We start from the raw sequence: 16625 nt of genomic DNA, 5'->3' as shown, positions 1-16625 counted from the left end.
GCAGTATGGTGAAGCGGCTAGTCAGGTTTAATGGTTCCAATAAATGTAGACCTTCAATTTATTACCCTCTCGGCGAAATGGTGTCCAAACCGATCACATTGTCACTATCTGATGGTGCTTCATTTATTGAACGGAGATCCGCCGGGAACCCGGGAAGTAAAATGTATAAAAGTGCCAGCGGTTGTGCCGCAAACATTAGTCTTTTACCCAGTGAACTGTAACGGTGATGGCGTGGAAGGCAATGTTTGGCCTACGAGTAGCGTTGCTGGTTGTTTTGTCTCTGCTAGTGTCTTCCGGTGTCACTCTTGATAGCAGATGTGACAATGTTCCGAACTTAAGCTACATTCCCAGCGCGAACGCTTGCTACCTGTACTACAGCTGTATCGATGGTAACGCCTATCCCCAGACCTGCTCCGATGGATTGTGGTTTTCCACGGAGCTGCAAGAGTGCGTCACGAAAGAGGAATCAGACTGCGAACTGACCGAACCACCAACCAGACCGGAAGCACCGGCACCGGATCCTTCGCCCAGATGTGACAACGTACCCAACTTTGGTTACATTGCGAGTGGAGATTCCTGCCAGTGGTACTACCAGTGTATTGACCGCATTGCTTACCGGATCTCCTGTCCCCGTGGTGATTGGTTCGATGAACAGCTACAGCGTTGCGGATCTCGCTATGAAGTGCAGTGCGATCTAGAGCCTGGAACGACGACGTCCATTCCTACTCCAGCAACCGTTGATCCATTGGAATTATGCGAAGGCCAACCCAACACAGCGCTGATACCTAGTGTTACGTTCTGCGAACGGTACTACAGTTGCTACGAGGGTTACCCGTACCCACAGAACTGTCCGACAGGTTTGTGGTTCAATCCCGCCACGCTGGAATGTGACAATCCCGAAAACGTCGAGTGCGCCGCCGCTACGAAGCCACCACAGTATTTTATTTGAGGCTAAAGATACGCCACAATACATTCCTTAACCATAGCTGATCTCTTTGATGGGGTTTGCTAAATCGATCTAAGCCTAGTCTACCAGCGTTACAGTGTGCGCAGCATTGATAATATTGATCCTAAACGGCTCCAACATTGCTGGTGGTCAATGGTCCGCTCCCTCTCCCTTAGCGTCTTACAGGCAGCGATTGATTAGGTAGCCTTGACGTTTACCTGACGTCACAAGGCGATTCCTAAGCGAACAACGAAAACAACAACAACAGGTTAGCCCTGCAGCACGATGCTTTTCGTCAAATTCCTGGAAAAGCTGTCTAGACTGCGCCAACCGCGAGCACACTTGTAATCGTATCATTGTCCAATAAATCACAGACTGATAAGAGAATCAGTTCAACCCCTCCGTCTCGTCTCGTCGCCTTCATACGAGCGTCTTGAGCGTCCTGTCCCGAGATATGAGTCCGGAATCAACGATACGTGTGATACCCCCTGTATATACCACCTGAAGAACGCGATGCGCACTATATGAGACCACAAAGAAAGTGCGTACGCAAAGAACCTGCGTACGTTCATTAGGTTTATATGGCAAAAAATTGTCCGATAGCAACTGACCCAAGATGTAAACAGTAGGCGTTGTGGCAATAACCGCTTTCGATTCGATTCTCGAACTCGAATAGTGATGACGTCGTTGATCGCGCAGCATTTGTATCTAATCGTAAACGCGGCCAATGCCGGCCAATGCTGCTGCTAATCCTCGGCAGTCGCTCCCGTTATGCAGCCAGCCAGCTGGTGCTATATATCACTGTACGGAACGTGCCACCGATAATCAATTGATATCAGCGGGTAATAGGGAGCTCCATTTACGGAAGTTTCTTATATAAGCACCTGCGGTTAGCCGAGAGCTCTGCACAGCGAAGGCGTTTTCCGGATTAAACCAAGTGTTATTTCGTCGCGATTCAACAAGTACCAGAATCAGCAGCAGCAACAGCAGCAAGATGCTGAAACCATCGTTACACGTTGTGGCCATACTTCTCTGCTGCTTAATAGGTAGCTCTTTGCAAAGTTCTTGCTCGTCCTCTTCATCTTCTTCATCTTCATCGTCTGGCTCGTGTGAATCGAACGAGAACGGACGTCCACCGTGGGTTTCGACCGGTCGACCACCGTGGGTATCGACGGGACGACCACCGATCAACCGTGACCGGTGCAATGGTTTACCGGATCACGAAGTATTCCCTGCGTCAAACTGTGCCAACTTCCTCACGTGCCTCGGTGGCGAAACCGTTGAGGTGCCCTGTGTGCCGGACGGTACGCTCTTCGACTACGAGCGTGGTGTGTGCGATCATCCCGAGTTCGTGACCTGCTACAGCCAGAACAATCGCTGCACGGGCCGTCAGAATGGAACGCTCATCCCCGCCGAGAGCTGCTCCAACTTCATCATCTGCATGAACGAGCTGGAAAACGAGGAAGTGACCTGCGCCCCGGCCGGAACTTATTTCGATCACACGCGCGAAGTATGCGACTTCCCGGAGAACGTGCTGTGCTGGGAGTCGGATATGTGTGCGGGACGTCCGGATGGTTCCCTGGCGCCCTCTCGTAACTGCAGCAACTTCTTCATCTGCGAGGATGAGAGCATCTTCGAGGAGATCAGCTGTCAACCGGCCGGTACGCTGTTCGACTGGGAGCGGGAGGTTTGCGATTATCCGGAAAATGTGAAATGCTGGGAATCGGGCTCCAATGGTAACAGTACGGAGCGTCCACCGACTTCAAGCGAGTCACCAACCAGACCACCGCTTGATACTAACGTGCCGAACGATATTTGCCGTGGTGTTACGGTCGGAATGATCGCTCATCCGGTCGATTGCTCACAGTACGTGATCTGCGTGCTTGGCCAGCCTACGGTACAACGGTGTCCGGATAATTTCATCTTCATTGCCGAGCTAGCCACTTGTGGCTTTGGAGATCCCATTACCTGTCAGGCCAGTCGCGTTTGGGTGGAAACTTATCAAAAGGTAGTATCGTACGTTCATTAGGTGCAGCTTTCCACGACCTCAAATCATTCCAAAATCCTAGACTTCTCGTTATCTTCTACGAACATAACGTTTTTGTAGCGCATTGAGTAAGATTTGCCTTAACATAAATAATTGCTTTACCAATAGACCTCTAATTATCTTCTACGAACAGATTGGTTTTTGTAGCGCGTTGAGTAAGATTCGCCTTAACGCAAATACTTGTTTTACTATGCAAATAAAATACTGAACATCTGAACTGACATGTGTTTTTTGTTGCTAATTTTCTACTAATGGGCAGAACTAGAACTCAGCCGATAAAAATATCTAATAAAATTTAAGCTTGATTTTTTTTTCATACCAATCGTAAGCAACGAGGACTGGGTTATTGAAAAGTTGTTTTACTTAAACAATAAGAAAAAGTTAATACTAAAATATAAAGCCCATAGCAGTAAACAAACTCGAGTTCCTTGTGCCAAAAGCCATGTCTTATGTTTTTTTTTTAAGTTCTAGGTCTTATGCAGGGTGCCCCAACTAGACAGGACCTTTTTAAATGTTGAATAACTTCGTTATTTTTTAGCAGATTTGGGCAAGTAAGCCAGTTTCTGTAACGTTAGTCTATGCCATTTATAGATTCATGCAAAAGCGGCTGAAATTGTATTGCAATAAACCGATAATAATCCTTCAACTATGAAAACTGTACATGTTTATGAGTAGTCTCTTCGTTCGCGGGAATTACTAGAGCCGGCCTTTTTTCTGTGAACCTATTTGAACTGTATGAGGTGTATGTCAGCAAACCGAAGACTTTTGTATAAGCTACTATCCGATCCGAAATTGTTGCTTTTGCACCCCCAATGTGTTAAAATGCTATGAAAATGGTCAAAAAGGGTCGTTTTTTGTATGTCAAATCCAGGCGGTCATTTGATCGATATTATATTCTTAGTAGATTGTCAATAAATGGCAATGGCAAATAAATCACCTTCTGAAGCAATACACTTGTACCGTTGAGAAAGAAAAACAACATATGATTAGCCCAATGTCTTTATTGTTACAAACGACATAAAGGCACCTCTACGCAGAAGATTACGAAATCTTGTACATATAATTTGGCGATACGAGGATACAATGTACGATGCCGATGATGTATTGAGATATGGTTCCAAAGTTACCTAATATCCTACGCAATCATATGACGTCACTGTACCAATGATTCGTTTCGTCCAGTAGTAGTTGCTAGGACGTTTCGTCGTTGCCAATTATGAAGGGACCACCAATCAACTCAAATGCGCATGGTAGAAGATTGTCCCGAAGTTGCCTGCGTGTAAATCTATCAATCGACGAATACGACGTATCTAATCTTCAGTTCTACCGTAAATCCCACAGCCGGTATAATCTCGTTTCAGCAATCCTTTTGCTCAACGCTCCTCCGTCCTGTTGTTTTCCTCTCCACGCACCGCTACACGGCTATCGAGCATTTTATCGATAACACGTCGGCATCGATCTGTTGATCCGCCCTATAAAGATCCCCCGCTGGTGCCAGAGCTTCATCAGTATCGCTAGAGCCGCGAACCTGCTTCACCTACCGGAACAAGTCAGCGAGCAGAATGCAGAAATTGCTAATTATTGCGGGCCTTTGCTGCCTCATCAGCGCCGGTTTGGCCGCGTTTATACGCAACGCCCCGCTAGTGCACCGAAACTTCGTTCCAAGGAACTCGACCGGCGACCGAGGTCGCTGCCAAGGACAGGCGGATGGTGTGCTCTTTCCCTCGGTGAACTGTTCCAGCTTTATCAGCTGCAGCGGTGGACAGGAGGTTGAGACCGCTTGCGCACCCGACGGTACACTGTACGACTACGAGCGCGAGGTGTGCGACCATCCCGAGTTCGTGACCTGCTGGACGGAGGAGAACCGTTGCACGGGTAGGGCCAATGGAACACTCATCCCGGCCACGAACTGCTCCAACTTTATCATCTGTATGAACGAGCTGGAAAACGAGGAAGTGACCTGCGCCCCGGCCGGCACCATGTTCGATTACGAGCGTGAAGTGTGCGATCATCCCGAGAATGTCGTGTGCTACGAGGGTGGTGCGTGCGCAGGCCGACCTGATGGATCACTCGCACCGTCTCGCAACTGCAGCAACTTCTTCCGCTGTGAGAACGAAGACATTGCCGAAGAGATCACCTGCCAGCCGCACGGTACCCTGTTCGATGCAGAGCGTGAAGTCTGCGATCATCCCGAGAATGTCGTGTGCCTCGAGTCAAGCCCACCGAGCAACAGTACCGATGGACCACCGACAACGACCCTCGAACCTACGCGCCCACCACTCGATCCGAACGTACCGACGGATCTGTGCCGTGGAGTAACGGTCGGTATGCTAGAGCACCCGACTGACTGTACCCGCTACGTCATCTGCGTGCTAGGCCAGGCGAACGTGCAGCAATGTCCTGACAACTTTATCTTCATCGCCGAGTTGGCCGTCTGCGGTTTCGGTGATCCCGTGACCTGCGAACCCAGCCAAACGTGGATCGGTGTTTACCAACGAGTGACCTCATACGTTCGCTAAGCTGATGTCCCCAAGTATCCTCATAAGCTATGTATAATCCCCGAATAAAATAAAAGCATATTTGTTCTGACGCAGACGGCGTGCTTCGCCGACGCCAAAACACCATAAAAAATGGTTTATGACTTTCGTCTACCGCATGTTCCAAGAACTGAACCCGAAAAGTTCCCTCACTGGCTCGACGTCGAATCGTTTCGCTTGCTTTGGATTGTTTGCTAAAGTCTGGAAGTCTACAGCCAACCAGAATCTTACCGCGGCCTATATAAAGATCGGCTTACCTCCTATGGTCATACACACTCCACAAGTAGACCGATTCTCGTACCAAGATGAACAAGAAACTGTGCATTCTGCTCGTTCTGGCAGTCCTCTGCGCGGCCGTTAGTGCCGGCAAGGGTGACAACAAGGGTAAACCGAAGGAAAAATCCAAGGAGTCTAAGGAATCGAAGGAGTCTAAGGAATCGGACGAGAAATCGAACGAAAGCTCGTCGAAGGAAGTGACGGAAGCACCAGCTACGACCATCCCTCCACCAATAGATGAGACTACTGCGCCGGTCGAAGAGATCACGGAACCGGCCACTGATACCACAACGGAGGCTGCCGTAACGGAAGCCATCGCGGAACCGGCCCCAGCTGAGCCTACCAAGGAAGAACTAGCCGCACTGTGCAAGGGAGTCATCATCGATTTGCTTGCGTATCCGACCAACTGCACCAAATTCGTCGTCTGTGTGCTTGGAAAGCTGAACGTGCAGACGTGCGGACCGAACCAGGTGTTCTATCCTAAACTGAAGATCTGTGGATTCGGAAACACGGCCAATTGCTAATGCGAACGGGGGAACTGATCCGGTATTTCATCATTTAGACATCAAGAAAATGGACCCAAATTTAGAGAAATAATAAAATATTCGCCACGGTTTACATCACAGCTTTTGATTTGATCATTGGGATTTGATAGATGGTGATGGGAACTGTCTGCATTCTGCTCTCATCGTGATGCTCGCAATATTACACGCCATAACAAAACGGTCAATGTTTGCTTTCAATCCCAAGATGTGATTAAATCACCGTTACTGTTCCAGGCAATCATTAATGGACCAATGGATATCGATTAACGGTATGCTTTTATGGAATTTCGTTGGGAATGCTAAATAATACGAATGCATCTCCAGATATAGGCGAAGCAAAGTACCCACACACGATCGAATAAACATCTTTCGCAGATGTCGTCACCCAAATAATGCGTTAAAATGATGATCGCCACAATGATGTCAGCGAAAAGAAGAAATATTTTTACACGCAAAAGAGCAAAAATTTTTACACACAGAACAGAATTCACCAGGTCTCATATTTACCTGGCCACAGAAAAGCCTATGGTTAAATGTCTTCTGGTGCCTGGAGCATAGAACCAAAACCCATCAGCATTTTTGGAAGCAAACTCAAATTGCCAATCGTCTTGATTTATTCATTAATCTACAACAGATGATGAGATGGAGATGAATGAAAACAAGTGACATGTGACATTTTACATCTTGGTGAGATTGTTAGCAACCTTTTTTTTCATTTTTGATAAATATTCCATTCAAACATAATTTCAAGAACATGAAACATTGCATTCTTTTCTAATCCCCAAGCATAAACAATATCGAAATGTTTTATATCACTAGGACAGGCGTCTGGGACACTTTAAGAAGTTTTTTTAAATGCCAGTTCAACAATTTAATTAACATAAATATCTTACAAAACTCAATTCGAACATCCTCTGGTTTAGGGACATGTTTATTTCAGTCAACAACATAAAGATGGAAACCAACGCTCCCCTAAATTAACACTTCTTCGGGTCTCCAAACGCACACACCTTCAGGTCAGAGTAGAACACTTGGCTCTTGCCGCAAGACTGGATGCTAGGCTTTCCCAAAACACAGATGACGAACTTGCCGCAGTTGCCTGGATGTGGGATCATGTCGATGATGACACCCTTGCACAAGCCCTTCAACTGTTCCGACGATGGCTCAGGAGCAGCGATCGCAGCTTCCGTAGTGGGGACCTCAGTAGCCTCATCGATCGTACACACAACGTTCGTTTCATAGTCACACACTCCGCGACTCGCATCAAAGATGGTGCCACTCGGTACGCATGGGATTTCCGGGGTTTCCACCTCTCCTTGACAAGTGACAAAGTTCGAGCAGGTGGTCAGCGAGGCCAGTACTGTTCCGTCCTGCTGTCCCACGCAACGATCCTCGGTAGCCGGTGCGATGGTCGTACTGTCTGGCGTATCCGTCACTTCACTCGACGAACTTTCGTTCGATTTCTCGCCCGGCTCCTTAGACTTATTTTCCTTCGATTCGTTGGACTTTTCCTTTGATTTTTCTTTGCTGTCCTTACCAGCGTAAACTGCCGAGCAGAGAACGGCTAGCACGATCAGAATGCACAGTTTTTTGTTCATCTTGGAGCGTTGACGGTAACAATGTAAAGAGTGCTTGATCGTACGTGAAGCTTAAGTACCAGCCATTCAAGGCGATGCCAAGATAACCTATCCGCCAGAACAAACATACTAAATTTACATGCGACGTGCTTCAGGCATGGTGCTTCCTGATAAGGAAAACAAATAAGCAATTGAAATAAACAGTACATTTCGGTTTTTTTCCACACGACAAATCGCGCGATGCGCACGACTTTCAGCCACGAGCTGGTTATGGTTCGGAATGGAACTATAACACGCTGCAGTAAATATTTACCCAAACCCTAGCAGAGTGTAGAAAGGTTGAGCCTACAGATCGAAAAGATAAACAATTATTTTTGAATGAATATATTATAAGATTATCAATTATATTCGAATAAATATCATTGCTAAAAGGGAGGCGAAAAAGCTACAATCCCATCGTTGACCAAACACCCGTTTTGACGTGTATCAATTTTCGCACAGATAGGAAGAAACGAGACCTGTACAAGGTCTCGTTTTCGTTTGAATCATAAAATGCTCCATTATAACCGGCTATAATTGCCAAAAAAAAAATATGATAAGACCGATGCGTATGGTCAAAGCACCTCGGGTTATTATTCGTGCTCATGGTTGCATGCCGTCTGCGATTGTTCGCCTGATGTTGATCCAGATATTTCGCAGCTTAATCCAGAACGTGATCCAGTACATAATCACAGTTTCATTTCCAGGAACTGCCTCTGCAGTTGCGTCATTGTCACATCAGCCGACTAGTCTCGCCAATTTTAGTCCCCGGCAATGGCGCACGCGCACGTCTGTATTTTTGGTGGAACATAAGTACGATAACAATCGGTAGATACGCGAGTCTCACGAGAGTTTAACACTTTTATTTCTCTTGCAATTAGCATCATAAATCCAGCACTGGCTAGCAAACAATGTGTCCCTTACGAAGCTTCGTCTATACGCGTCCCACATGGAGCCTGATTTCGCAGCGAACTTTATCAGATTGGTCACTTTGAAATCTTCCGCAATGGCTACAAATCACGCGGCAAGCAAACAAGCGCCCTCGAGCGTCATTTCGGCTAACACGTCTTCGCGCCTTGTGATGAAAGCGTCACAAAGCACCAGGCGGACATAAATGACGTATGCTTTTGGGTGGTGTATACCCGTTGTTGATAACGGGCAACAACCCATTCTGATTATCTCAGTGAGATATTAACTGAGACGCCGACTAGGGCAAAACGATTCCTATGGCTATCAGTAAGGAGATATGGTGCAGCAACTTAATCAACCAGCCGAATTTGGCTTGCTTTGTTTCGTAATACTTTATTCTGGATTATTCGCGAAGGTCTGCGGCTGCTAGCGGCGGCTTTTCGAAAGAGCTATCTATACATCGAAATTTGTCAAGTTCAATTGCAAAAATACTGTCTTCTTATACATTTTATAGAAGAATCAACGTTTCACTTGTATGTCGTTCAGTTTGTGTAGCCTACATTTTCTTTGCTTTTACACCTTTCACGATTTTCAAATGTTGGTTCAATGAGGTAACTGTTCGTACTTATCGCATTGAAATCCCCCCACCCCCCTTCCTTAAATTAAAGAATCCATTAAAAATGTGTTGACATACAAACAGCTCGAATAATTTTCAACAATCCTGAAATTTCTTTGCGTGATTTTACAATTTGAATGGCCCAATCCATGCTAGGAAGCTGTACAAACAAATTGTGGCGAAAAAGCAATTCAAATCAATTCAATCATTACATCATATGGTCAACGTTCATTCGAAATTTGTCCAAAGAAAAGTGTCTGCAGACAAGTTTGCTGTCGTTTGTCCGCTAATGATGCTGCGTTAGATTTACCTGATTAAGGTAGCTGTCTTGAAGACAGGTATTGTGTTAATTTTTCGATTTCATAGGAAAAACTATCAATTGTTTGCAATTTCGTTGCATCGATTGATACTTTACAATTATCAAAGGGATGCTTAAGAAATTTGTAAAATCAGCTAAACTGAAGAGATGTTTAAAAAAATCATATCAAAAACTGTCGAAATATTTGCATCAATATTTCTCCCTAAAGGCGATTAAAAAAAACTACGAAATGAAAACGTTCGTTTCTTTTTATGTCATTTCATTCCCGAGATATCGCCTATTCTGTGTGTCCAGATTCCAACTGATACAGACTTTATGTCAAACCTACCATTAAGTCTGCACTATTGATAACGATATCAAATAAAGAAATCTTAAATTCACAACAAATACTGTTCTTATCTGATAAGTAATCTATTAATTGAAAATGAAAAAGATCGCTTAATCAATATTAACCATTTCTTAAAGCTATTCAAAATCTCATCTGCCTTCCCATCCGCTTTAACCTTTTTGATACCCGGGGAGCTAGCCCCGGGTGAGCATGATGCAACGATACCCAAATGCATCCCATTGATTGCAATCAAGTACCAATGAGGCTTGTCCACGGCGCGCAGTGTAAGCGATACAACGACAGTCAACGGGTGACTTAATGGTTCAGCTTCTAACTTTTACACTACATACGTACGCTGGTGCGAGGTGAAAAAAAAACGTTGCATCGCTGTAGCAGACAACGAACGCGCACGCCATAAAATGTAACAATCCTCTGCAGTATCACGATCGTACAGCAGCGATAGTATCACCGCGCGTGTTTACGAAACTTTCCAATTTAGGCTACACAGAGTCACTTAGACTGATAGGCGTCCAGGCACCTTGTAGTCTCCTTAGTGGTTTCGCCGTTGTACTGCAGCCAGCCAGCATGGAAATTCGGAAGATAAAAACAATTCTTTCAAGGCAACGATGCTCATTGTGTTTCACCGTACCACCTCGTTAACCCGGCATAGCGGTGACCTCGGGCTAGTTGTGCAGAAATTTGTATCGGACATTCGTCGCTGAACTCTGAGATACGGTGACTGTCACGTCACGATCATGCATCTCTTCGCCGCGACACTGCTCGTCGGTATTCTGAGTGCCACGTCCGCATTCGATCCGGAATGCATCGGTAAGCGGAACGGGGCCTCCTTCCCGGACGAGACCAGCTGCAGTCGATACCGCATCTGTCTCGGTGGTTTCATCTCGATCGGAGACTGTGATTCGGGTCTATACTGGGATAACTTCCGGCGGCTATGCCTACCGGCATCTCTGGTACCGTGCAAGGTGACCCCGCCTACGACGCTACCAACCACAACGATGCCGCCGCCACCGAGCAATGATGGGAGCATTCTGGATGAGAACAATCAGCCACATCCAGATTTCGACGCAAACGAGTATAGCTGCCCAAACCAGGGCGTACTGAGCATTCCCCATCGGCGTAGCTGCTCGCAGTATGTACTGTGCTTCGACGGAACGCCTGTGCTGCAACGTTGCGCACCCGGTTTCCATTTTAACGCAGACCAGAATCTGTGCACGCTTCCCGAGCTGGCGCACTGCGATCTCCAGGAACGCGTCTGCCCAGTGAAGAATGATCCGCAGAAGCTGATCTTCGTTGCTGATCGGTTTGATTGCTCGAAGTAAGTAATGCACTCGATACGTCACTAGACTCTGGTGTATGATGAGAGATGGTCGGTTGATCTTTCGCCAGGTACTTCTACTGCTACAATGGAAAGTTTCATCCGCATGGCTGTGCCCCAGGACTCCACTGGGATCCGGAGAACAATTGGTGCACAACGATTGCCGAGTCCAAGTGCAAAAACTTTACGCCTTACACCGAAGTAAACGAGCCAACCCTCGTTCCCAAGAAGGTCAACTGCCAGGATGATCAGGCCCGTTGGGTTAAGCATCCCAGAAGCGAGCGGCACTACTATCTGTGCTACAAGGGCAAGTCCCTGCTCAAGCGCTGTGACAATGGTCTCGTCTGGGATACGGTAACACATTCATGCAACTTTCACAAGTGATAAGCGTACGCGTCTCTCCATTTGGTTTGGTCTGTGCTAGCTTCCAATAAACCTCTACACAATACTAAGAGCATTCAAATGCACATCTTTGGTCATTGTTTTATTCTTCACTGTACGATAATTTACTTTTAAAGTACAGCTACAGCATCGATCAACAATTTATGTAAACCATTACTACAAAAAAACATATGATCTTTCATTTGACGAATAGCGATCATGATAATCTCACAGAAACAACTGAACTTAGATATTTCGGACACCTACGGCAGAGTAAAATACATAACTTATCTACTCAACTTGACCTACTTTCGTGACAAATATGACTGGGATATAATTAACAGAAGTTTATCATGTTGCTCGTCCTGTTAAATATGAAAGCATTTACTGCCAATGTAGACCAACAAATAACCGGCAACAATTTAGGACAAAAACCATTTGTCTTGTTTATACTACACAGTTGATGTTGCAACTGCTATAGTTTGTAAATCGCTATCAAAAAGAAAGTAGGGCTCAGTGATAACAAACCACTGCGTTCTAGTTATCATATTGTACCCTTTCACAAGGTCATTCGGTACATCTAGACACGGATAGTAAAAGGTATTTAATGTTCTCCAAACCAACGAAACCATCCAGTTTCGATAGTAAAGAAGAGCATCAACGACACTAGAATGAAGCGTAATTTAGCCAAAGGATTGATCTGTGTTCACGTTTGTTTCATCTTTGCTAGTGCCCAGTTAGCGAACAATAACATACCGTGTGAGGGTGTTGAACTAAATGGTTTTGCTGCTGATCCAGACGATTGTAGCAAATTTTACCAGTGCAAGGGCGATTCTGTCGTTCATGGCAATTGTCCCAACGATATGTACTATGATCCAATAAATATTTGCAGTTTTGATGCATCAAACTGTGACTCGGCACCCGAGACGACCACATTGCCCTCTTCAACTGTCCCTCCAACCACATCGGAGGCTACCACTATTCCCACTACACTGGAAACGAGTACTACTGTATCAACCGAGAGCAGTTCTGAGGTTGAAATGTTTTGTCTCGAAGCCGATCCAACCAAACCACATTTTGTTAAAAGTGCAGCCAATTGTTCAGAGTTCTACATTTGTGTGAATCGTAGACCAGTGTTGCACGCATGCATGCCAGGAATGTATTGGAATGATGAACAGAGATATTGTGACGAGCCAAGGAATGTGCACTGTGATCATGATGTGATTGTAAATCCGGCAAAGTTTTGCAATGATAGTTCTGCCACGGAAGCTTCGTTTACCGCCAGTCCGGTCAGTTGTGGCGAGTATTACATCTGCATTCAACAAATCCCATTCCTGATGCGCTGTGCTCCCGGAAACCACTGGAATGATGTTGCGAAACAATGCATGAATCCAAACGATGCTAACTGCAGAGTAGGATATTTCTCAGCAATTTGCGATTCCAATAGTGCTACCATTCATTGTATATTTTCCCTACAGGTGGAAAGCGGTGCACCTGACAACTATAATGCTTATTGCCCCGAAACTGGCGAGAAATTTACTGCCCATCCGAAGTATTGTGAGCTTTTTCTTTTCTGTCAAAATGGAAAAGCTTCCGTGCAAAGATGTCCGTTCCTCACGAATTGGGATTCAATAGCCGAACGATGTCTTCCTAGGGAGCTTGTCCAGTGTACAAGAAATCACCTTCACTGAGCAGATGGAGGCATAGAATTGCGTCGTTCAAACTAGTATCACCAAAATCCTGACTAAAATTCCACTCCTTGTTTTTAAACTGAAATCGGAAAACTAAATGTTGGAATATCAAACAATTCAAAAGTAGTTCATTGAAATGTTCGTTACCATTCTGGATTATTCCTAATTATAAGTACATAGTAACGTAAAGTTCGCTAAATAAAACGAAGGAATAAAAGTTATCCAAAATTTGTGACCCCATTATCACAGAGTCTTCGAGCTACGTACAGCACATACAATCGATAACAAAAGTGACATAAAGCTATTCTTAGCTTACTAAGTCTACCGTCCCCAGTATAAACATCGCAATATCTTTAACTTGGACATTGCTACGAAAACCGGAAACAACTCCCGTGGTACACTTGGTATCACCGGTATCTTATCGTTTTTTTGTCAGGTCATGTGATAAAAGAAATCCATCTGTCTGCGCCTGCAGCTCGTGCTCAGGCGAGGAATTAACCCTTGTGATACTCCCCCAATAACGCTATGCCCTCGGTCTGTTCTTGACGGATAGGGAGATGATTAGCAGCAGAATCTGCAAACAGGCTGCCCAAAATGTTTACTCCATAACATAATATATGAAAAGAAGCGATAGAACATAGCTGAAATACATATATATTTTTACCAACCATGAGATCATTGATCTCATCGTGAATCAACAGGTGGGTTTTTTCGCACATCTTCATTTGCACGCGTGCACCTACGAATGACGTTTCTATCAAGGCCATCATCATCATCACAGAGGAAATGTTGAGTGACAACGGCGTTGCATCACATTGATAGATCGCCATTTCGCGGCTCGTTGACAAGCGATGGCTGAAGCCATATATGCTCCCGTTCGATGGTTCTATATTAAGTACCCGCCACGCCCGTTGCTCGTACTGTAGTTCATTCCGGCAAGTCGACGTTGAAGTTCTCGTGATTGTAGCAATGACTACTGGCCGGCTTACATCTTCCACCATTGGGTGGACGCTACTGATTGTTTTGCAAGCGATACACACACCGACCATCCAGGCGCAGGACTTCGACCCGATGCAGATTTGTAAGGGCAAACCGGACGATGCCATGGTCGTGAATCCGCTTTCGTGCGACTCATTCCTAAGGTGCATCAATGAAAGGCCAGACGGCATCGGTCAGTGCCCCCCTCCCATGTTATTCAATCCTGCCGTGGAAATCTGTGACTTTCCCGAAAACGTTGATTGTGGATCGGTGCCACTACCTCCGGACTTTATTACCAGTACAACCCAAGCTCCTACTACCACTGAAGCATCTACATCACCGGCTTGTCCAGCGGAGGATGATCCACTGATCCCTACTTATCTACCAGTTCTCGACGACTGTTCATCCTACATCCTGTGTTACCATGGCAAACCACTGACCATGAAATGCCCCGCAGATTTTGAGTGGAATGCATCGATCAAAATGTGCGACACGCCAGCGAACGCCAAGTGTCAAGTATGTCGTGCGGTCTTGTAGAAAGTAGCGTGATCCACTATATAAGTTTTTCGTTTTTCTATTTTAGCCCATCTACCAAGATCCATTCGGCTGCCCATCGGAGGGAACCAGCTTTCTACCACATCCTGACAAATGCAACCAGTACATCTTCTGCTTGTATGGCATATCCCGCGTACAAGTTTGTCAAATGTTCAAGTATTTTGATGAAACCAAGGGGGAGTGTGTTCTTGGAAGTTGTTAACACGACCAATGATGCAAATTGATGGATGCTGATGATGAAATAAAACCAATAATATGCCTTGTTACACATATTTATTGCGCACACACACACAATGGCATTCTTCTCGGCATAGTGCGATTTCCCTTAAGAAATATCACATTCCCGACATCCATTCACTCACAAGTCATTAAAGCACCATAGCTCTGGATCCGTTTCCGGTACGCAGTGACCACGGATAATATCGAACTTTTGCAAAAACGGACAGGTCTGTGGATGTCGTACGCCGTCTAGACAGTAGTAAAATCGTCGACACTCAAACTCATGCACTGCAAACGCACGCTCACCTTCCGGACAGTCAGTTCCGGGAAATATTATGGGCAGAGCGCCCTCCACATCCGGCATATGCGTTACCAGTGGTGGTGAGACCGTTGGATTTGGAGATGCTGTTACGGTTGGTATCGTAGTTGGTTGTGTAATCGGCGGCGTTGTAGTATCCTCATCCTGTGAAAGGAAAATAAATGAAACAATCAGTTATTGAACATATGCAGACGATCGTATACTATTCCGTACCTCACAGATCACGTTTTCCTCCACATCGCAACGGTCGATTATTGTATTCCAAAGGGTTCCAGGTGGACAGGGAATCTCCTCCACTGCACCATTACGGCACTCATAGAATGATTCACATTTGGGCCCCGCGGCTAAGAAATTATCCGTAGGTCCACAAGTCGGCACAAGCGTTATCGGTGGTTGTGGATTTGGAGTTGTTGTAACCGTAACTGGCGGCGCCAAAGTACCATCATCCTATGAAAGGAAAGTCCACGAAACAATCAGTTATTGAACATATCGGTGCAGACGATCATATAATATTTCGTACCGCACAGTTCACGTTTTCCTCCAAATCGCAACGGTCGATTATTGTATTCCAAAGGGTTCCAGGTGGACAGGGAATCTCCTCTACTGCACCATTACGGCATTCATAGAATGATTCACAATTCGGACCCGCGGCTAAGAAATTATCCGTAGGTCCACAAGGCGGTGCATTTCTAACCCGATCTGCAGGGCTTGCCACGGTCATCTGAACAACAACCATGAAAAGCACACACAGCGTATGTACTGCGAGATTGGTGTTAATTTTTTAACTTACACTTACACCATCCTTTAGACGCTACTCAATGTCCAGCTCTGAAGTACTTACCCAGCATGTTTAGTTCCTTTCGGTTTATCGTCGTTCTTTCAAGGCTTCAAATGCGCAAATACTATTTTGTCATGCCACGAGGGACACTTTATATAGACATTGATTTTCTGTCTCGGCCAATCTGTAGTATGATGAATTGCCTCAGTCAATCGCTGCTAAAGCATAC

General features: G+C 45.6%; 4 protein-coding genes across 4 annotated transcripts; 2 read left to right on the top strand and 2 right to left on the bottom strand.

Annotated features, from left to right (window-relative positions):
- Positions 1 to 226: 226 nt before the first annotated feature.
- LOC125955389 (chitin-binding domain protein cbd-1-like) lies at positions 227 to 6336 on the top strand. The gene is made up of 5 exons (XM_049686524.1): positions 227 to 857; positions 1993 to 2954; positions 3054 to 3061; positions 4600 to 5503; positions 5818 to 6336. Exons 1-5 carry the CDS (start codon positions 227 to 229, stop codon positions 6328 to 6330), a joined length of 3018 nt encoding a protein of 1005 aa, XP_049542481.1. The 3' UTR covers positions 6331 to 6336.
- A 785-nt stretch (positions 6337 to 7121) lies between these two features.
- Positions 7122 to 7958, bottom strand: LOC125954176 (peritrophin-1-like). Its single transcript, XM_049684259.1, has one exon. It carries the CDS (start codon positions 7947 to 7949, stop codon positions 7329 to 7331), a length of 621 nt encoding a protein of 206 aa, XP_049540216.1. The 5' UTR covers positions 7950 to 7958; the 3' UTR covers positions 7122 to 7328.
- A 2807-nt stretch (positions 7959 to 10765) lies between these two features.
- LOC125955388 (protein obstructor-E-like) lies at positions 10766 to 11859 on the top strand. The gene is made up of 3 exons (XM_049686523.1): positions 10766 to 10821; positions 10870 to 11475; positions 11547 to 11859. Exons 1-3 carry the CDS (start codon positions 10766 to 10768, stop codon positions 11857 to 11859), a joined length of 975 nt encoding a protein of 324 aa, XP_049542480.1.
- A 3579-nt stretch (positions 11860 to 15438) lies between these two features.
- On the bottom strand, positions 15439 to 16466 carry LOC125955387 (peritrophin-1-like). Its single transcript, XM_049686522.1, has 4 exons — positions 16460 to 16466; positions 16139 to 16269; positions 15832 to 16065; positions 15439 to 15762 (listed from the first exon to the last, which is right to left on the bottom strand). Exons 1-4 carry the CDS (start codon positions 16464 to 16466, stop codon positions 15439 to 15441), a joined length of 696 nt encoding a protein of 231 aa, XP_049542479.1.
- Between the last annotated feature and the right edge of the window lie 159 nt (positions 16467 to 16625).

This window comes from Anopheles darlingi, chromosome 3, assembly GCF_943734745.1.
Source record: "Anopheles darlingi chromosome 3, idAnoDarlMG_H_01, whole genome shotgun sequence".
Classification (NCBI taxonomy): domain Eukaryota; kingdom Metazoa; phylum Arthropoda; class Insecta; order Diptera; family Culicidae; genus Anopheles; species Anopheles darlingi.
Note: the sequence above shows the minus strand (reverse complement) of the source record. Positions and strands in the feature narration are given on the sequence as shown.